Genomic DNA, 23,054 nt, shown 5'->3' on the forward strand with positions numbered 1-23,054 from the left:
TGAACACGCCCCCTCGAAGGCACCTGGTTGGATGCCTGCCAAGGGGGCGTGGGCGCCAGCCAGGTGAGAGGAGGAGGCAGGGGGCTAATGCCCCCTGCTAGGGGCGGTGCTCGGGCTCCCGCCCACAACCACTCCCCTCTCTTCCAGGGAGGAGAGTCTTTAATGACTAGTTGGGGTTTTGGCATCTTACAAACTAACAGGTATATTGTGTGACCTAAGCTTTTGTGGCCTATGCCAAAATAAAACTATCTTTAAGATTCAGCAATACAAATCATTGCAACAGACTCACACAACAATGTCTCAGTAGCTGAAACTGATCGTACGTAACTGCTCTACAAAGTTTATAGTGGATTCTCTGAAACGGAGTTATTTTTCCCCTCCCAAGTTGCTGACAAATCATTATGAAAGATGTTGGAAGTATTACTGTTTACCAGGAGGATGGGGCAACTTTGGTGCTGCTTCAGAAGAAGAACTTCATTTGTCCAGGAAGTTGTTCTGGGGTATTTTTGATGCCTTATCTCAAAAGGTAACTTTTAAGTTTATGTTTTAAGCATGTTGGAAGAATAATGTACTCTATTTTTCTAATGTCTTTTTTGAGAAATGGATATTCCTGCAAACCCTTTTATTAAATGTTCTTCATAGTTTCCCCAGCAAAGTTTGATTGCCTAATAAAATAAGTATATAAAAATGACAATTTATAGCAATGAATGCAACTATATAATTGTTATGTACCAGGATCCCTGGCTCTTTAACGTAATGTGAAGGCAGTATTCTTTGAAAATGAATAATTTCCAAATATGCAATAATAATTGTGCATTACATACAAAATGTGACTCCTTTGTGTATAAACAAGTGCTTGCACATGCATGCCACGTTTTATTTCCTCTGATAATCCTGGCAATAGCTCCTCATACCATATTGGAGGCCATGTCTGCAGTCCTGCCAAATTGTGAGGGAACTTTACATGGTGGCTGCTTCATGATTCCACTCCTTTTGATAAGGCCATTATAGTTACCATGGGTCACCAATATATACTACTTGTTATCCTTCAGTTTCAGAGCACTCTGTGGAATTCAAATAAATAAAGTAAATAAATGGGATAAAATAGAGATGATGGCAGAAAGTTGGTTTCAGAAAAAGATTTCTCACTACCCCCCTTTTTTTTAAGTGCATGGAGGTGCCCTGGAACCTCTTAAAGACTCATCTTTGTATTAAATGTCATGTTTTGAAAAATTCAACTGACCCTGTGGGGTGGGGTGATAATAATCAGGATCACCACAGATACGGAGGAGAAATTTAACCCCTTCCTCCAGTGCTATTTGCATAGAGAAGATCCTGAATGTACACGCCATGGCAGATCAAAGTACAAGTGATGCTAGCTCAGATACTAAAACATTGCTAATTTTCCAGTAAAAATAGAGGCTGTCTCAATTCATTGCTAGGTCTTTTGTATTCTACTTTGTCTTCCCAGAAATATGAACAGGAACTATTCAAACTGGCCTTGCCGTGCCTGAGTGCAGTGGCTGGGGCTTTGCCTCCTGATTACATGGAATCAAACTATGTGGGTGTGATGGAAAAGCAAGCGTCCATGGATTCAGATGGGAACTTTAATCCACAACCTGTTGATACTTCAAAGTAAGGATTTATTATACTGTCGTGCCACTTCTGGTGTATTTTGTCCAACACGCACTCAGCTCTTGCCTGTGGTTCCTAGAAGCTGTCCGCATGCGACATCAGCCACATCCTAGGAAACAACTTCAACTGGCTGGCTAAACAAGGTGAAGGTAGCTGATGGGTCTCTAATCCTCAGTGAGCTAGAGACTTCCCCTGGCTCCGGCAGATTGAGCAGACGAGACCAATAGTGGGTCTGACGGTCAAGAAGGCAGTTTCTGCACAGGCTGTAGAGGGAAGTGAGGGGCAGATGATGCTTGTCAACCTGGGAAGGTAGCCCATCTAGGAGAAGGAAAACTCTGATCCTAAACTGTAACCACTTCTCGGACCACTTCAGGGAGAGTATTCCAAAGGGGGTTATCACAGAGGAGGTCCACTTACATGTTATTACCAAACAACATTCGGCTGGTTGTGGAATGATCAGCAGGGTTTCCTTGGAACATATCAAAGCTTAACTTGGTCTATATTGGGGGGTGGGGGGTGGGCTGGTAGGTATCTGCTGGTCTCAAGCTCTTTTAGGGCTATAAGTATGTTATGATCAACTGTTTTTATGAAAAAAGGATTAAAAGGAATGCACAATTTATTATATATATTATTAATCCTGGTCTTGTATTTTCTTATCTAGCATTACAATTCCTGAAAAGCTAGACTACTTTATTAACAAATATGCAGAACATTCCCATGATAAATGGTGCATGGAAAAGGTAAAATGTTTAGCAAATTTTTCCCCTAGAGCATATTTAAAGTATTAAAAATCTGTCTGGATAATAGTCTGAAACACATTTTCCATTTTTAGTATCCATCATGGAATCTTGTTTATGTTGCATGATTAGAACAGTCTTCTTTCTTTAATCAAAAAGTTTTCTTTAAATGCATTTATCTTCTGAGTTTCAGAGTAGTCCCTGTTTTTACATTTATACTGATCTAATTAGTTAACACTTTTTTTTTTTGCTTTTTGCTTTTAGTAAGGATGTTTATGTTTGTTATCAGATATTTGGATGGTTGCGTTTGCATGGTTGCCTTCTATCTGGAAAATGACATTTTAGATCTAGAAAAATAGAAATCATAAGTATCTGATCCAATTTTACCAACGGTGCATATTAGTGCTGTGGGGTGGATGGGTGCCAGGTATATTTACAGTGCTTCTGCACCATGCATGCACTATTTAATATATGGTCCTTTTAAAAAAACTGTTCACTTTGAAGAGCACCTCTTGTGTGGTAAAAATATAGGTTTCATGACCACAACATACACATGCAAGCTTTTAGTTACTATTTGTTTGAAAATGCACTTGATTTAAGTCTATATCTACTATAGTTGGGACTAGGGAAGCAGGAACAATCCACTTTAAATGGATTTATTCCTAGAATTTGGTGGTTCTGCCCCAATTGAGCTTTCCCCCCATTATATCAAGTCTCCCATTACATCTGAGCCAACTAATTATATGCAAAATTATATGCAAAAATTGTATATTATACATATAAAAGACTCAAGTGTCATTCAGTATTATATTTCTGCAGTATAAATTTATCGGTATTAATACATGAGTATTTTTATACAATTATATGCATTGTTGTATGCATCTGTTACTTTAGGAAACCTGGAGAGTATATACATTCATGTAATATTATTCATGTAATATTCATGTAATATTATTCATCTGATACTGCATACTGTATGCAAGAATTTTTCACATATTTAGGGCAACCAATTAAAAAACCTTGCTTCTTGTTGAAACCAAGGAGCGAGACAGACAGAAATGAAAAACAAGCAACGAAGATAAGTTTGACACCGAGGTTTTCAGAAAATTCTCTCCATAGATGGGACCTGCAGCAAAATGGTGCACTGTGGCATTCTCCTGTTCAGTTTCAAGCCACTCTGTTCCACCTCCTCAGCCACTTTTCAGTTTCCACTCCCTAACACTCAGTCAGCGTTCCATGCCCTCTAAGTGTGCTCAGTCAATGGGCTGTTTTTGTTGTTGTTGGGGAGGGGATGATTTTCTTCCCCCATCTTTTAAAAAAACTTTTGCAAACCTTTGGGTTCCTCTTAGCCTGTGCATGGATAATGTAGCTGTTTTGGCTACATTAGTATTCTGAGAATGAGTTCACTATTAGTATATATGATAAGAAGTTCTTAATTTCAATGAGTTATTGCATGACTAATTAGAATATAGGATATTGTTATTACAGCTGTTAAGTCATTTTAAGTTCAAAATAACCAAGGCAAAAATATGCTGGTGAGTCTAATTCTCTTGGACAAGTGGGTATAGCGTAATGATAGCATGCAAAAACACCATCCAAAACATAAATGACATCAAGATTCCTGTTCAGCTTATCCCCTCCCGCTTTTTATTTTTATCAGTTTGCAAATGGGTGGATATATGGTGAAACATACTCAGAATCTTCCAAAGTGCAGCCATTAATGAAACAATATAAACTGTTAGCAGAAAAGGTAAGAAGTTCATGTCAAATGTTTTGTTTGTGGTGATCTTTTTGTTTTATTATTAAAAGGAACAATTAACTTTAGTGATATCTTAAACAATAGACAAATCCCTTGGTTGTTAGAACACTGGGCTGTTCCTCCTCTCATATATTAACTCACTTTCTAAGTTAGAAAGACCGGATTAATGATATTTTTGTGCAAATTGAGCACGTTCCACCAGTCTGAAGTTTCTCGTCTAGTCTGAGGCAGGACTTGTGAGAGAGGAAAGAGAGTAGGGTACTTCATTACAATATAAAAAAGTCATCATAGCCAATAGGTTTTATAACCTTGACCAACAGTTTATGAATATGCTGAAAAACCCAGCCATGGATAATCATGTGTCATCTTCTTTGCTAAATTCCTTCTTCCTAAAAATGGGAATGCACAGCTTAAGGATTCATCAGAATGGTGACTGGACTTCGCCTTATGCAGAGCGCATGAGGCAGCTGTCCTTGCTGCCCAACACTTGTGTCCATCCTCAGTGTTTACCAGGGCATCCCTCATATGGCTGGATGATCTAGAGAATTCCCATCAGGACCTAGACTGTGTAACAAGAATGTTACTTAAAATTTCCAGGGCTGATGCCACACTCCATGACATCCAGTTTGTGTTTTGTTCCTTGGTGGCCTCCCTGAAAATAGAACGGCTTATCTATGAATTCTAAACACATAGAATTAGATTCCTCAGTTGCACACCTCATGTCAGGGCTACCCTCTTTATGAATCTTTTCATCAAACCTTTACATGAGCTGCATCTTTTAACAAATAATTTGCTTCTCTCTCTTTGGGCTGCATTGACATATTGAGTTTAAGTGATGGGCTTATCATTTTTCTTGTTTTGTCCAAGACTTCCCTTGTCTTGTATTATGTACACCTGTTGAGATAATCTGAGATGGCTGGTAGTATAACTTCATCATCTCTACTTATTATATCATACAGTGATACTGCAATTCATCCTTGCAGCCCACATCTGATTCCATTTTTGTGCATGAAAAGTTCGTTACATTGACTGCAGTGAAACTTGTTTTAAAATGAATATTTGTAGAATCAAGCTATATTTCTGCATTCCAATGTGGACATGCTGGGTAGTATGCTGGTTATTCTTACATTTTAATGCTATACCAGAGTTAGCCAGAGGTCTGGGAGCTAACCTAGGCAAGTATTAGATTACTATTAAATTATGTATTAATTAAAATATAATAGTGTTATAAGAGAGTGTACTGTCCTCTCAGCTACTTGATAACTAAAAACATAATCATCTATTTGCTTTCCCTAGGAGAAAGAAATTTACAGATGGCCAATCAAGGAGTCCTTGAAAACCATGCTTGCTTGGGGATGGCGGGTTGAAAGAACGAGGGAAGGAGATACTATGGCTCTTTATAACAGGCCACGCCGAATATCACAGACAAGTCAGGTACATCCTCTATCGTGCTGCAAGTGTTTGCTTCTACCGAGTAACATAATCTCAGGCATCTAGTGATTAATAAATATAAAGGACTGGTTTAGATGTAGAGGAGAATTTGGCATACTATTGTCATGGAAAATAATCAGGTACCAGCTTTATTTGCTGCTATACTTCAGTTGTGTTGCACATGTAGGAAAAAGAGGTGAGTGACATTCTAAAGTGTGTGCAGTTTTGAATGAATCAAGTAATACAGACTGAATTATACAGTGTTGTGACACTATTTTGTATGTGTTTTTTTTAAACTTGCTATTTATAAAGAGTCTTATGGCTGCAATCCCAACTCCTGGCCAGGAGCATCAGAGTTCAGTGGACTGTTGGAGCCACCGCCATATCTGAGGTTCTGCTGCTTATGCTGGCCCAGGGCAGAAGGTGATACACAACTGTTGATCTTTGCTCTGCCAACTCCAGGCTGGTACAGCAGAGAGACTCAGATTAGGTCCATTGCTAGTAGCTGGATTGGCTTGTGTTCCAATGGAACATTTGCCAACCAGGTCTGTTTCCTCCCCACCTAGTTTTGGGGGCTTATGCTGGCTGTTACTGAAGGGAGAGGGATGTTTGCTTCTGCTCTTGGTACATGGAACAGAGACCTCCATGGTAGCAGACACCCCCCCCCCCCAAAAAAAACCAGTGGAACCCTGTGGAGCAAGATTTCCATCACATCCTACCTCCTCCAGCTTGGCAGGCCAGGAGTTTGGATTGCTCTGTATAGGTAATCACAACTATTCCTGATAAATGATTATCAGGATTGCAGTATTTTCTAGAAAATAACTTTAATCTACAATGAAGTCCATTATTTTCCCCCCGGATAGTGTTTCAAGAGAGATTCTGGGGAAAGAGAAATGGCAGCATTCATTTCTTTAAAATATTCTTTGCCTTTTCCAGTAGATAGACCATTTCTTCAAGCTGAAATTTGTATCATGTACCTGTAGTTTTTGGAAGAATATTGTATTAATGCTCAGCATGTCTCATCTTTTGGCTCCATTTCTGTTTGATTTCACTGTGATTCCTTGCACATGCCAATTATTCATTTAGATAAATGGAAAATTGGCGCAATGCAGTTTCATAAAGTCCCAAAAATGTCAGTATTGTACTAACAATGTTTTTTTATTATAAAAAAATATTATCTGGACTATGCCTAACTCTTATTAATCTGCAGCATTTTGCATTTTAATAGAGAAATATGTGTAGGCTGATAAATTGTCAATTGCTCCCTCTTTCCAGATGGATTTGTTAATAAACCTCTTATCTTTTGTAAGTTGTCATTTAACTTTTTAACTTGTATTTGGTCATTCTTCCCCCCCCCTTTTTTACACATCTGTTAATATTTACTCAGGTTTCTGTAGATACTGTCCATGGTTATAGCCCTCGTGCAATTGACATGAGTAATGTTACCCTCTCCAGAGAACTGCATGTAAGTCATATCACAGCTAATGTCATGTATTAGAAACATTTAAGAAAGCTTTTGTTTCTTTCACCATGTTTGTACAATGCAAGTTCCCTGCTTATCCTCTGGTATATGACATCTGTACAATTTTAAGAATTTCCAGAGGATTAAGCAGGTTAGTCCTTGCAGCAAAAACTAGTGGGTGCTATTGTATGTGCTTAAATTCAACTTTTGTAGTATAATTCCGGTTACAAAAAGTGGACTACAAAGAGTAGCCTCAAGCAGAGTACAGAGTACAGCTTCTTCAATGTATCTTGGGTAGCTTTCTGGCTTGAAAAAAAAAAAATCAATAAGATAAATCAGTTAGAACAATTAAGATCTGCAATAACAATTAATTCTGTGCCATGGCAGTCATTAGGGATAAGAGCCAATGTAGCAGAGAAGAAATTTGTTGGGTGACAGTTTTTGCCAATTCCTCCTGCAAACCCTCATGCCATCTCCCAAGGCATTATGGGAAACAACCACCAATCCTCTGTAGCAAATCTTTGGGTTGCACAGGCAAAAAACACTTCCACTCCTAATCCTATGGGATCCCATGGGATCTCTGCATTAAAGCAAACATTTCTAATGTTTGAGATCATTTCTTGAAGCTTAGATTTGTAAAATTAATGTACTAGGAAGCTAATTATGGGGGGGGGGGAATCTGAAGTGCACCTTTGCAACTTTAGCAAAAGCATAATAATATAAAAATAAATGCAAAAGAAGCTTCATTTAAAATTGGCTATTGTGAAGCTGACTGCCATATCCTAAAACAATAAAACAAAAATGCGTAACAAGCATGATTTAAGATTAGCTGTTATGAAATAAATCCTTTTATTTCACCAGGCTATGGCTGAAATGATGGCTGAAAACTATCACAATATCTGGGCAAAGAAAAAGAAGATGGAACTTGAAGCAAAAGGTAAAGAATTTGCTTATAATTTTACCAACGTATGAATTATTAGCTTGGGTTTCCTAACAATAATCATTAATTTTTTAAAAAAACAGGATTGTAATAATTCACCCAGGTTTTTAGGGTATAGATTCAGATATACATATGTTTTGAACATATAAATACATTCTGGAAGTTAATAAAAATATTTGGCCTGAGTAGTACACCAGGGACCAGGGTTTGTTTTGGCTTACATATGTATGAAGGGCAACATATACTAGTGATACTATGCAAAAATTACAAAGAAATCATTGTGTATTTTGAAGATAATGATTTGGGAATAATTTTGGAACAGAATAATACTAATACACAGTATGGGTTATCCCACCCAGTAATTCTTAATGTATATATCAGCTATTAAATTTGAAAAATAAGGCCTCAGAGTTTTTCAAAACATGTTATTTCCTACAATATGCATTAAAACATACACAGACAGAAGCCATCCAAACACCACTTGTCTTTGCCGACCATTTTAAACTCCTATCCTACCTCATAATTTGCTATATCTACTTTTTAAACCTTTCAATGCCATGTTCATTTAGAATACCATGTCAAAATCTAAAGGCAAGCATTTGCTTCATCCTTGCCTTATCCAAGTTAAAGTGCGTGCCTTAGTAGGTAAAAAGATGTTGCTAGCAGAGAATATATTAATTCTTGACTGATGCCCGCAATATAGAACTGTGAGAAATTATCTTTTAGCTAAATGACAACCTAATAACTACATCGTGCCAGATTGAGGATTTTCATTCCCAACTGTAAGTATGAAAACAGATAATAGAAAAAAAGCAAAATGCAGTTTAAAACCTCAGAAGATAAAGTCAAGCGTTGCCTGTTTTAGCAGTGAGGGGGTGGTAATGTGCTGGAAAGTGTGTTTAGCTTTGCAAAGTTGAGTCATATTTTTGATTCTTCTTTCCTTTATGCTGCTGGAAAAGTTTTAGCAAAGATTCATTTCTAGGATAGCAGTTACAGGCAGGTCAGGGCACAGGGCTGGATTTAGGTTTGATGAGGCCCTAAGCCACTGAAGGTAATGGGGCCCTTTATATGTCCAGCTGTCAACAGCAAATTGTTGCTGTTTTTTGTGTTGAATATATGCTATATGGTAATTTATGGACCTAATAGGTATCTAAAGCCATTTGCACATAACAAAATATGTATTTTAACAAAGTAATTGTTGGACTAAAATACAATTAAGAAGTATAATAATAGTGAAATAATTATTAAGCTCTAACTTAAAATGATTGGCGGCCCATTACTTACATCATAAGAGCCTACACAACACAAAACACAGTTGCTGTATGTAGGTTTTATTTTATTTTTTGGAAATGTACACCCAGGGTTTTTTTCCCTTTAAATTTTTTGGGGGCCCCTAAGAGAGTGGGGCCCTAAGCTGTAGTTTGTTTAGCTATTATGTAAATCCAGCACTGGCAGGACAGAGGGCGACTTTGCTCTTGTTTCTTCTGATCACTAAGTGTCACTGCTGGTTCCTGAGAGGGAGATGGTGAAGGGTGGGGAATTCAAAAAGGTGTGGGAGTATGGCTTCAGGACACCAATGCTGCACACATTCCATGCCTCATCCTTCTTCCTAGGAACCATCAGGGATGCCTGATAGTTGGAAGGCAGGTGGGCATCGCTGCCCTGCTTGCACCGACTTCTCCTGCTAGGCAGACATATTGCTTGCCATCTTCTTTAATATTTGTATTCAACTGTTAAAACAGCTTATCAGAAATGTATATAGTGTATCATGTGACGACGTCTTTAATGTCTGTTCTTTAGTGGGTTATTAGGCATTCATTTGGTGCTCTGTTCCCTTTTGATGTTTAATATCTCTTTGCAAAGAATACTGTAGAACAGCCTTCCATGAGGCATGGTGGGGGCATCAAATAATGGCTTTAACCCCCAGTGCATAGACAGAAGCACTTTGGAGAAGCAGAAGTGATTCTGTCTCCCTTTTCAAGAATGCTTGGTGGGGAGAAATTCATTTTTTAAAAATCCATATTTTAAACATATATTAACCCTACAAATGATGAGTTAATGAAAGAATAGTGGACTTGCCTAACGAGTAGTGCATAGATTTAAATTGATTGTGTTATGTACTGGGAGATGGAGCTGCTCAGTGCCCCTCCTCCCTCGGGCCTTGGGAGGAAAAAGATGCAGACATGAACGGTTTGGATTAAACAGACCACAACTTTGTTGAAGGAATATGAAGTACATGCATCAGCTAAGACCAGTGTGAAAGTGGTTAGTTGTACTCCCTCCCTACAAGATGCTTAAGGAGATGGGCATAGTTAGACCGCTGTGATGTCTTTCTTGCGACACTGAAGCCAGGCCCAACCTCTATCTAATAAACTAGTCTCCTTGTGAGGAGAGGCAGGTGTGAAGTGGTTACCCATATTAGCTACCTATAAGGCAGCTCTTTCTCTGGGAGAGCTCCTCCAGCCTTAGGAGTGTCTTGCTATTTCCCATCCCACATGAAACTGATCTTCTGGATACTTTCCCACTCTCATTCTGTTGTTGCGGTCTCTCTTTCACCAACGTGGGACCTTAGCAAGCATGGCCCCGTGCCTTGTTTCTGTGAGGCACCTGCTCTGGCCCAATAATTCTTCCTCTGCACCCCACAAACTTGCCATGGCAGTGAGGACCCCTTGATTCTGGCATTTGAATTGTCAAATCTTTTATGTTTTTAAATGTTGTACTTTTTTGCATAATGTATATATTTTTTTTACCTATGACTAAACCGTAATGTGCTTAATGAATTATGGAAGTTTATTATGGGCATTTTGGAATAAAACAGTAATATAACCCTATTTGAAGTTATTCACAATATATCCTAAGTTGGCCACCCCTCAGCCTTAACTATGGTGTCATTTTTCTAACTTACAACAGTGGGAGGAGGAAACCATCCCTTACTAGTTCCATATGATACACTGACAGCCAAAGAAAAGGCCAAGGACAGAGAGAAAGCACAAGATATCCTGAAGTTCCTACAGATCAATGGATATGTGGTCTCAAGGTAAATTCTAATCTGTGTTGCAATAGATTTTAGGTAAAAGGTAAACAATGCTGAGTTAAACCTTTGCCATATGGAGTGTGTATTATTTATTTATTTATTTATTTAATAATACATATGCACGCACACATATGCACACAAAAGGCAGGAAGTTTAGTTTTTGTTTAAAATGTGAATCAAGTAGTAAATCTGAAATATTTGCGAAGTTCTTTTTGTTTTCTGTTTCTGAACTTTTCCTGAACACTGGACGACAGCTACAAAACCATTGGGAAGAATTCAGCATTGCGCTCTTCTGAGAGTTTTTGTCAGTGCAAGCATTTCTGCTTCCAGGTGGAATGGCCCTTCCTCTTCGCCCTTGCACTCTTTTGGGGGTTCTCCTGAATTCCAGCACGAATTTGGGGTAGCCGGGTGGACGTAGGGAACCTTGCTGCACTAAGGGGACCCCTTGTGCTGGCATCTGGTCAGTTCAATCTGGGCCTAAGTCTTTTACTCAGAACAGACCCATTTAAATTAATAAAGATGACTAAGTTAGCTTCATTAATTTAAACAGGTCTACTCTGAGCAAAATTTAGTTGACTACCACCAGTATATGTGCATTTTTGTTTGTAAAACTGAAATGCTCATGAAGTAGTAATGCTATAAAAATGACACATTTCTCATCCTAAAACAGCTGAAAGCTGTAAAGGCCACCCAATCAGTCTTTTTCATCAAATCCTTAAAATAAGAAGGATGGTACAGGAGGAATATAAGGGAAATTCCTATACAGTGGTGCTATTTTCTGTAGTGACAGTTGATCTGTCCAGCTGAGGGGATACAGATAGTTGATTTGGATGTAACCTGAAGATATAGTTCGCCACCAACCAGAAGGGAATAATAATATTGAAGGAGAATTAGGGAGAGGACAACCTGAGTCTCATATTAAGACTTGCCAATACAGTGGTTTAGGTTAACATCCGAATCATGGCAAAATGATGCCAAACTGAAAAGAGAAACAAAAATTCACGTAAAACACACAGAAACATTTTTTGCTGTATTAATATGAGTTTAATCTAAATTACTTTAAAAGTATATGCAGGTAGGTGAATATACAAGGCCACAGATAGCTTTGTGATAATTTGCACGTTTTTGTACAAAAATCTACTTTTTGGGTTCTAAGTTTGAGTGAAAGCTCTTGTCGTTCTAGAGGTCTAAAGGATCTAGAATTAGACACGCCTTCCATCGAGAAACGATTTGCTTACAGTTTTCTTCAGCAGCTGATAAGATATGTGGATGAAGCCCATCAGTATATTCTGGAGTTTGGTAAGTCACTGTAAATAAGCATTTTGTATTTTAACATTGGTTAGAGATCATGGTTAGTGAGGAAATAACTTATCCATGAGCCCCAGTCCAAACCTTGAATTAGCTTGGCATGGCATCAGAAAGGGCTGGGGAGAAGCAAAGTGTCTGCGAGCTCCTTCCCTGGAGAGGAGGTTTGGCTTAGCATGTCATGTGAACAAGACCATTAGGTCCTCCCAAAAATGTGGGAAATCATTAAGTTTTTAACATTAGTATTACTGTTTAGTAGAAAAAAACGAATGAGCAACTTCACATCATACATCACATGTTCATATATAAAGAATGCGGGTCTTACATAAATAGATCATAAAGTTCATGAAGAAGAAACCATTCGGTATATGTCTTAATTTTTAAACAAATATAAAATGGAAGCAATCTGTCTAGTTTAAATAAATTTCATACAAGTATGCAAGTGAGCATTGTCTTGAAAATTTATGTTCCAATGATTTATAATACACTCCAGCGTTCAAGGTATCTATTTGGTGACTGCCCTTCCTTCCTTATTCCTTTTTTAAATATGCAATATTCAATTTTAATATGCAAAATTAAATTTTCACCTACACTCATGATTTGGGTGGGGGTTGAGAGTAGTATTATCTAGTCTGATTGTTTCTGACAGGCACTGTCATTTCCTTGTCCTACTTACTTAAAAGAAAAAGTGGAAAAAAGAGGCATGGTGTTAAGTTCAGTGTGGAGGCTGATTCAATCTTGAAATAGTAATGGAGGAGCTAGGGGAGCTTGAGCTATGGTTTTTGCAAGCAATTATAGATCGCTACAACTGAGATTAAACCAGTTGTCACACTTTTGCTGATAAAAAGGGAGAAACCTGTTAGGGATAAAATTGCTACATACATACTGTATATTAATGTATACAATTCAATATATGAGAAATATGGTTTAAGAATAATAGCAAAGGCTACATTTAAAAAAATAATTTATCTTTTTTTATACAGATGGTGGCAGCAGAGGCAAAGGAGAACAATTTCCTTATGAACAAGAAATCAAGTTCTTTGCTAAAGTAAAGTATATTCTCTTTTGCCTTTTTTATTGCTATCAAATGTGTTACACATAAAGCTAGTGGAGATTTAATGCTAATTACATGTTAGGCGCAGTGAAGAACCTGGGACACAGGTTCATACTCTTGTGCTGGGTATTCATGTATGATAATATAAGTAAAATGCATGGCTAAGCTCAAGCAAAGACATTGTCCTAACAGTTGGCATGCCCTGTAGGCTTTCCTTTTGAAGAGCGGGGGGGGGGGGCACCTTTGGTGTCCTGAGCCCATGTTACTGGGCAAGCAACCTGGCAGACCTTCAAGTAGACTACTTTTGCTGACTCTGTTCACACTGGTACTTGGTGATGATGTCAGAGTTAATGGGGATGGCTCACTGTCAGATCTAGAGAGAACCATCATGAATAAGAATTGTGGGAGATGGAGCCTTGAGATAATAAGTGTCCCTCCCCCCATTTTTTCTCATGTATTTATTCCAGGTTGTACTTCCTTTAATCGACCAGTATTTTAAGAACCATCGCCTGTATTTCCTATCTGCTGCAAGTAGGCCTCTTAGCAGCGGGGGGCATGCCTCAAATAAGGAGAAAGAAATGGTGACAAGGTAAAAACATAATAAAATATAATACCTAATTAGCTTACTACAAAACAGAGGCAGATTTATGGGCATACATAAGTTAAGAAGAGGGAAATTTACATGAAGATGTCTATTTCACAGCGTGATCAGCTCCCCAAGACTTTAAGCTTAATAATTTATTGTCCTTTTCTCATCTCCACTACTATTTCCTAAGCTCTTCCTACTTCTCACATTGTAACTACTAAATTAGATGGTTCATGTTGGGGGGGGGGGTTGGGCTGTTGAATTTTTTCTTCTTTTGGTAAAAGAACTAAAACAGTCATTAGGATGTTTAATTGTCGGATTTTTTTATTGGGGGATGCATAAATTGAACTACAAAACAAAGCCCCCCTTTTTAATCTTGTTTTTCCAATATGTCTGTTAATGGGTTTTTTAAATGTCTGGAATATAAATCCCCTTTAAAATATTGAAGTATCTTCTGTATTCTAGTATTAACTTTCACGTTTCATGTATACATAACAGTTGATCTCACCAATATATTCAACAATTTTTTTTACCTACTTGGTTATATAGCAGTTGCCTGCATACTTTGTGGGGGGGGGGGGGAATGCTACAAATTTTTAGCCTATCCTGTTGAAATGCCTACTGGTGCCTGCCAACCAGTGCAATAGACTTCCACTCATACAACAGGAAGTGCTCCTCCTTTCCTACCTGTTGCAGTCACTCACACTTCATCCCACACCCACGTCTGTTCTGAAGAGCAGATTTTTGTAGGGGGCGAGGTGCTTCAGTGAATTGCAGTGAGCGACAGTAAGGAGAAGTCTTTTTTTTTTTTTTTTTAAAGGAATTCATAAGCCTCTGATTATCCCAAATAACATGTATTGCCTTAGACATGCAAACGCAACCTCTATACCGGTGACTCTTAACTCAACTTACATTCCAGGGATAGCATGTAATGCCAAAATTGGGTTCAATGGAAGGTGGCATTGCCAAAGTTTTTTCCCCAGATGCCTGCTCCCTTTCTATTATTTATTTGTTTGTTTATCGCTATGCATGTAAATAGCATAAAGGGACGCAGGTGGCGCTGTGGTCTAAACCACAGAGCCTAGGACTGGCTGATCAGAAGGTCGGCGGTTCGAATCCCCGCAACGGGGTGAGCTCCTGTTGCTCGGTCCCAGCTCCTGCCAACCTAGCAGTTCGAAAGCACGTCAAAGTGCAAGTAGATAAATAGGTACCACTCCAGCGGGAAGGTAAACAGCATTTCCGTGCACTGCTCTGGTTCACCAGAAGCGGCTTAGTCATGCTGGCCACATGACCCGGAAGCTGTACACTGGCTCCCTTGGCCAATAAAGCAAGATGAGTGCCGCAACCTCAGAGTCATCCGCAACTGGACCTAATGGTCAAGGGTCCCTTTATCTTTGCATGTAAAGCTGAATGCACACAAGTTAAATGAGCGCGAGTTGCGAGTTACTCATACAGTGGTACCTCGGGTTAAGTACTTAATTCGTTCCGGAGGTCCGTTCTTAACCTGAAACAGTTCTTAACCTGAAGCACAACTTTAGCTAATGGGGCCTCCTGCTGCTGCGCTGCCGCTGGAGCCCAATTTCTGTTCTCATCCTGAAGCAAAGTTCTTAACCCGAGGTAATATTTCTGGGTTAGCAGAGTCTGTAACCTGAAGCATATGTAACCTGAAGCGTATGTAACCCGAGGTACCACTGTATTGATTCTTTCTCGGTGTTAGTCGTGAGGTTCTTGTAATGTGTTTTATAACATAAAATACTTCATGAAATCTCAAAGCCCCATTTGTTGTGCAATACTGAATGAGCAACAGGAGATGCGTTGCTGAGAATGGCTGTAGCTCATTGGTTCAACCTCCAGCATCTCCAGATAAAGCCAAGAGTGACCCCATCTGAAACCCTGGAGAGCCAGTGAAATGTAAACCCATAGTAAGCAAGCTGAATCAATGGTCTGACTCTGTATAAGGCAGCTTTCTATGTATATTGCAAAAGTTGTGCTGGATTGTTGAAGAAGTAGTTAACAAAGACTTACCTTCTTTAGAAAGTCTTTTGATTGACATTAACATTGCTTGTACAGTAGGTTATACAGTATTTTCATTTTGTATCACAGCTTAGAATGCAGGCAGTTTAAGCGGTGACCAGTAATAACTGGTGTTATGTGTCAGAGGCCAGGAAGTATACTTTTCTTTTGAGTGGCATCTGAAGAGGGAGGATATTAATTCTGGAAGATGTTGCTAAGAGCCCTCATAGACAGGGGGCTGTGCAGGCAGCACGGCTGAGATGAATAGGCTTGGGGTTTTTTATTATATGGGCGTGAGGAATGTGTGGCAGGGCAGACCATTGGTAATGACTGCTATTTTTAGAAATTAATAATTATTGGTGGAGGGGATCTGGAAAAACTGGCAATTTTTAAAATCTGATTTATTTTGTGTATGTTGTGAGTATGTTACATTAATCAATAGCCCTCGTTATTATTATAAAAAAACACACCTGAATTTGGTCATGAAAAGTAACATCATTTATGTCAAGATATGTCCATTTCCTTATACCTTTTGTATTCTCTGTCTCCCTAAGCCGTGAGAGCTTTCATGAGCACCACAGTGACTCAAAACACATTGAGTGGGATTCACCTCATGAATCCACGAGTGAAAGCCCTACACAAAGGCTGTCATTTGTGCAACAGGGCTTTCCACCCTCTCCTTCTCCATGTGACCCTTAGAAAAAGACGGGGGATGTTAGGCCAGAACCATGTGTAGGGGAGGAGAGGGGGGATTGTTTTATGGTTCTGCTCATTGAAGATGCTTCCTTTCACAGAAAGTGCCCTTCTGTGAGCAGAGCTTGTGTTAGGTGAATGGAAGAACTTTCCATCAGTGAAATAGAACCTTTGGATTGAAGCCATTAAGTAAATTCATTGTTCATATCTACTTTGGATTTTTTTTGTTAGTGATTATCCAACTGAGTGAGATGTTCTTAAGTCCATTTAAATTAATATGTTCAAGCACCTCTTAGTAACTTTGGGTTGGACAGCAACTGATGTTGGTTGTCTGTTAAACAAGAAAATTGTTCATTAAAAATAAAGGGAAGTTTTAACATGATTACTCATTTATAAATTTAATATATTTTACCACCAAACATTTATATTTGTCTCAATCAGAATCTTTTATCGCTTCTAAAATTGCAACGATGATATTAAACTAACCTACTGACTGCATTTTGCTTCCTAAAATTTCAGTGACTTTTTGTTGTTGGTGGTGAGATTTTATTAAGGACACTTGTATAAATAGTCATTGTCAGTTATTCTCTGTTTAATTATGATATGTGCTTACTTAACCATGTTTGTCAAGAGCTGCTCTTGGAAACTTTTATAGTACTCTCAGTCCTACATTCTGCTCAGAGACTGAATTCTTTCTGCAAAACATCATGCTGCTTTTTCCTGCTCATATATCAGCTGTTATTTTTCTTTCTTCCTTCCTTCCTTTCTTCCTTCCTTCCTTTATTTCCTTTCCCCCTCCCTTCTCTTTTATTTACCCCTTGTCTTCAGCCTATTCTGCAAACTTGGAGTTCTTGTCAGGCATAGGATTTCACTGTTTGGTAAGGAGACCCTTGACAAATTCTTGTGTGAGCATCCCTTGATTTTCTTTGCCATTACTTGCAACTATGTCTGTGCTTTGATGTATGCTGCATGACTGCATGCCCACGAGCAGGGATAGACAATGTGGTGCTCTCCAGTTTTTGAACTACAACTCCCATCAGCTTCAGAAAGCACAGCCAAAGGTCAGGGATGATGGGAGGTATAGTCCAACAACATCGAAAGAGCACCACACTGGCTACTCCTGACCAAGAGCATGAACTTTGTGACCCACTAAAAATCCTTTAGGGTAGCCAGTAATATTTATGTGGTAACCAACATTTTCTGCAAGAAACTTTGTGTTGACTTAAAAGATAAACAATTAAAAACAATTATCTTGTTAAAGCAATAAGACATCAGTTTATTGAGACTTTATTCAGTGCCTTATTTTCCATGTTACTGACAGTGGGAAGTACCACATCCATGCATATATGGACCATGGAAATTCACCCCAATCTAGTAACTTTATTCCTCACATCCAGTAGAGACATTCCATTTGTGCAGCTCATTAAGGAAATATGCTGTGTGCTGGAAAAACAAGTCATCCCACTGCTCTCCTTTCAGTACATGGAAAACTTGCATGGCATTCCCTATTTAAGGGTTAGGAAAAAGCCCATGTAAATTGGCAGAGTGAGTTGGCTGGTCCATTTTCACAATACAACAGGTGTTGCATATGCAGAATGAATTACTGTTCCAGAGCCCTAGTACAATAATTTACTCTTTGAAAGCATCTCTTTTTGCATCTCCCCAACTGGAAGAGTGCGAAGATCCAGGAACAAGTGAAGGTTAATTACAACCTCAATCATTTCAGAAGCATACATTTGAAATGGTTTGCTGATACGTTCTGTGAATGCATTCAGCGTCACTTTTCAGATTCTCATTGTCCTGGATAAGCCATGCAAGTATTATTTAGCTAAGATGACAGCTAACATAGAAGAATTCACCTGAAACCCATCATTTTTTTGCATAATATCAATAAACTGAATATAATTCTAGTGCTTGAAATTGAGCAATGCCCTGTACCCTATGCAACCTATAATGTTATTTAACGAGTTTGTTTGAGATGGCAATACGGTTCAGTGTCTAGCTCCTTTATGTTATTTCTGATATTCTTAGTGTGCAACTCAGTGATGCTTTATATACAGTGATCACTTGAATTGCCTTCCAACAGCCAGACCCTAAGGGGTTTTCTTTGGTGCCTGTCCTGGTGTTAGAGTTGTTGCACAGGCAAACTGAGCTTTGCATTACTAACAGTTTAAACCCTATACATTTATTGTTTAACAATTAAAAATCTGTAAAGTCAGAAGCAAAAGGGTTTGCTTCTCATACAGGCTTTGGGAATGAACTGATGATCCTGTTCCTTTCCTGCCAAACTACACAAGCTCCTTTAACTATACAACTGTATTAAATAATGGCAGACTGGGGAAAAGTGTCAAGTTCACAGATTGGGTCTTAACACAGATGAGAAAGCCAAGACTGCAGTCCTGTAAGCCCATTAAGATCTACTTCTGAGTAGTTGCACTTATTCTTTTATTCTTAATGAGTACCTGGATTTCAGCTCCTACAAAGCAAGGGTTTATTCCTCTTTGCAAAGTTTTCACATTTTGCATCTGACATGGCGCAGGGTTTTAACAATAATATATGCAGAGAATAACTTCCGGGGGTTACCTGATCTCATCTGAACCCACTACAAGGAAGATGCATCCTGGCCGCTTGGAAGAAAATAAGGGAAAATGGGAAGTAGGGAACTAAAATTGAGACATAAACAGGAAAGAGAAGTACACTAAAGGGAAGTGGAAAACCGCAGTGCTTTAGAAAACAGCAGCTGTTTGGACCCCAGGAATTCCTATTGTCTGGTGTCGAAACATCGCACTCATCATTCACAGTTCTAACTTGACCCATTGACTGAAAACACTGAAGGAGCAAAAATAGCCAAGATGACTCATCTCACAAAAGTTGCTTAGAAGGCTGCCTGCACATTTTGCTTCATAAATTTCCTTCTAGGAGAGCTGGAAGCTTACTTTAAAAAACATGAAAGGTCAGAGTCTGGGGCAAGCAAGGACCCTGGTGCAACTGTTTCAATTACCCTATTATAATGTGTCCTTGAGCTTATGTGACTGTAGGCAGTCATTTTTGGTCCTCTGAAGAGGAGTACTCCTGTTAGTAGATGAGGACATACTGCAGCATTTTATTAGGGTGCTTCTACTTGTATTATATAGTTATTGATTATACATAAGGATTCTGGCCAAGCATTGCCTTGATCTAGTTGAGAAGCTTGCCTGAGTTTGGTCAGATTTGGGGATTTCACACGTCCCCTTCACCTAAACCTTGGTAGCTAGGGTACCACTTAGGGTAGCTCAGGCATTGCATAGTTTTCTCTGGCCTTAATATCAGGCTTTGGAGCTTTTGTCTGAGCTGTACTTAGCATCTAGGACTTGAACAAAAGAAAAAGAGAAAGATTTTTTTTTAAAAAAATTCTCATGCAATTTGCTTAGCTAATTCAATCAGTTTCTTTTACTGGAATACAGAGGATACAAAAGTGTATAAATAAACACGTAAAAAATGGAATCTATTTGTGAAAGGAGATACTTTAAGATAAAACTAAAAGGCATTATAAGCTTGAAAAGTGCGCCTTAAGCCTTATAACAATGTACGGTAGTTTCATGGCAGCTCTGAAATTTTACACATTTTAAACATGGAAATTGAGCTCCAGATAAAAAATGTATCTGTTGTATTTAGTTTTGTATATCTCAGTGGTTCAGACGTAGTTTAGTGAGAACTTTCTCTCTTGCCCCTTTCCCTTTTGTTCCTCGCGTGATCAAGGCAAGGTTTTTCATGTTGAAACAACAGAAACCTGTTGTTGATTATTACTGCCTCTGAACGCAGACGACAAATGTGGCGCCAAAATGGGGCCACCAGTAAACAAGAGGAAGGTATCAGCATTGCATAAGTAAAGCAAATCTAAGACAAACAAAAAAACAAGCCCAATGAAAGTCAAGCATGCTCTGTATCCATAGAATGATGAATGGCAGTTGGGGGGGGGGAGTGGAAAACAGAGCATGATAAAATGTAGTATCCTGTCCCTGAATATGCACATTCCTGTTACTAAGTGGGAATATACCGTTGCAAGTCCCACAAACGTAGTTGTTGGCTATTTTATATTTATAGTATAGCACCATAAAGGTAATACACTTTCCTTCTTTCTTTAGATAGTATGTCTTTAGTAGAAATTTGTGCTACTGTTGTATCTCTTATATGGGATTTGCTGTATAATAACTGCTTGTGTAATAGTGCAATTATAATTGTGTATAAAATTGTAAGCCATATCAACCTGACCTTGTGCAAAGGTCGTCAGAGGTGAGGCTTATATTTATAAGAAAGAGGGCTTTTTCAGTATTGGAGTTTTTCACTAAGGAGTTGTGCCTGGTACCAACTTTGCCATTTTTTAGATGCTAGATATATACCTATCATATAGACATTTTGAACCATTTAGAAACATTTCAATACCCTACATATTTTTCAGAAACAGATTATTATTTTCACTTTTATCTACTGTTTCTTTAGTTTATTGTTATTTTCTTGTTTTTAATTTTGCTAAGGTGCCTTGTATTCAAGGCGGTATATAAATGCTTTAAATTAATAAACTGATATATACCAATATACTTTTTTGTTTGAAAGTAATTGGAAACAGTTATAATTTTTGTATTTCTAAGCTCTATCCCTGTTTTAATAAATGTTTAATAATTTGGCCTTCTTTAGCCACAGTTTATACTCTCTTTTAATTTTTATTGTGGATTTCAGGTTTCCTAATAAAAATTGCAGTTATCATTTAATTTCAACATATATGATTTTGCATAGGTTTTAGCTCATTTGCTCTCATTAAATTTGTCATGAGATTCCATTTATACAGTTAGGCCTTTTGCTTTTCTTCTGGAATCTGAAAAGAATTCTACACGAAACTTAAAATATTTGCAAGGACAGCAATCTGATTTTAAAGCATTAATAACCCACACACTTTAATTAGTTTTACATATATATTGGCTCAATATGGCTTAATACTGCTAACACGTTAATATAAATGGTGTCATCACAACCTTGTTCTGTTTTTGCCATTATGTGGAATCTACACAGGAAATAATTCCAATAACTTTAGGAACAGATAGCATGTTTCTGTGCTTTATAGTTTAGTTGATCATATAATACCAGCGCTGCTGTTGGGGGGGGGAAAAAGCTCATTTTTTGGATCCCAGCTGCAATCCTTTCTGTATCACAACACCTGCAACTCACAGGGGATATAATCCCACAAAAGTGAAACAATTTTTAGAACTCACTTTTTAAAACACCTCAAAGTGCTTATGTATGACTGAATTGATTTCTGGGTGTTTATCCTTGACTCTCACTTGAACAAAATATCTACTATATAATGGCCCTTCAAGAGAGTGTTTTTTGATATCAGCATGATCAAATCCCAACTGTAATTGAAAAAGGATTTCTAGAAGTTGAAAGCTCGTTAATTAAGTTATTTGGTATATGGTAGCTTTAGTTTCAGTAGCGGTATATAGTAGCATCTATATAATGATATACAGGCTTCTAAATTCAATGCAGTCGTACAGAGAGTGAGGAAAGGAGACTGAGGTTTCTGCTTTAGGTTGAATTACAAGCCTGCCCCTATCTTTAAGAGATACAGTGGTGCCCCGCAAGACGAATGCCTCGCAAGACGGAAAACCCGCTAGACGAAAGGGTTTTCCGTTTTGGAGGTGCTTCGCAAAACGAATTTCCTATGGGCTTGCTTCGCAAGACGAAAATGTCTTGCGAGTTCCTGCGGGGTTTCCCCCCCCTTTTCCCAAGCCGCTAAGCCGCTTATCAGCTGATCCGCTAAGCCGCTTAACAGCTGATCGCTAAGCCGCTTATCAGCTGATCTGCTAAGCCGTTTAACAGCTGATCCGTTAAGCCACTAAGCCGCTTATCAGCTGATCCGCTAAGCCGCTAAACCGTTTATCAGCTGATCCGCTAAGCCCGCTAAGCCGCTAATCCGCTAAACCGCTAATGGGCTTGCTTCGCAAGACGAAAAAACCGCAAGACGAAGAGACTCGCGGAACGGATTCTTTTCATCTTGCGAGGCACCACTGTACATAGATCTAACTGCACTTATAAAATCACATAAATACTGTTTTGTGTTGCTCACCACATTCATGAAATATGTTTTGTCTGCTTCAACCAGCTTTATGGTGCTTTTAATAATTGTTTCTGCTTTTGGCGTTTGCTAAGAGGGTTGAAACAATATTTTAGTTAATATTTTATCAACGATTTTCATCTCTGATGTGCATTTCCCCACTTGTTAATTCACCAGAAGAATAGTTAGAAGAAAGGAATACTATAATTACTCTCTTATCTCATCTCTCAGGAAATGATGCAACTTCAATAGTCAATTGTCTGCATATCTTGGGACAGACCTTGGATGCAAGGTAAAATGCTAAGCATAAGTTCATT

At 38.4% G+C, this 23,054-nt stretch overlaps 1 protein-coding gene across 18 annotated transcripts in view; it reads left to right on the top strand.

The window, feature by feature from the left end:
- RYR2 (ryanodine receptor 2) overlaps positions 1-23,054 on the top strand; it is a 260,198-nt gene that overhangs the window by 159,876 nt on the left and 77,268 nt on the right. For all 18 annotated transcript variants that reach the window (XM_080997555.1, XM_080997568.1, XM_080997565.1 and 15 more), the window contains 13 exons: positions 386-526; positions 1,472-1,635; positions 2,297-2,375; positions 4,033-4,122; positions 5,428-5,565; positions 6,950-7,027; positions 7,886-7,961; positions 10,875-11,001; positions 12,182-12,297; positions 13,287-13,351; positions 13,825-13,946; positions 17,478-17,527; positions 22,969-23,029. In XM_080997555.1, the coding sequence (XP_080853681.1) occupies positions 386-526; positions 1,472-1,635; positions 2,297-2,375; positions 4,033-4,122; positions 5,428-5,565; positions 6,950-7,027; positions 7,886-7,961; positions 10,875-11,001; positions 12,182-12,297; positions 13,287-13,351; positions 13,825-13,946; positions 17,478-17,527; positions 22,969-23,029 (1,307 nt within the window). The remainder of the gene's footprint in view (positions 1-385; positions 527-1,471; positions 1,636-2,296; positions 2,376-4,032; positions 4,123-5,427; positions 5,566-6,949; positions 7,028-7,885; positions 7,962-10,874; positions 11,002-12,181; positions 12,298-13,286; positions 13,352-13,824; positions 13,947-17,477; positions 17,528-22,968; positions 23,030-23,054) is intronic.

Source organism: Podarcis pityusensis (genome assembly GCF_964106645.2).
Source record: "Podarcis pityusensis genome assembly, chromosome: 3".
Taxonomy (NCBI): domain Eukaryota; kingdom Metazoa; phylum Chordata; class Lepidosauria; order Squamata; family Lacertidae; genus Podarcis; species Podarcis pityusensis.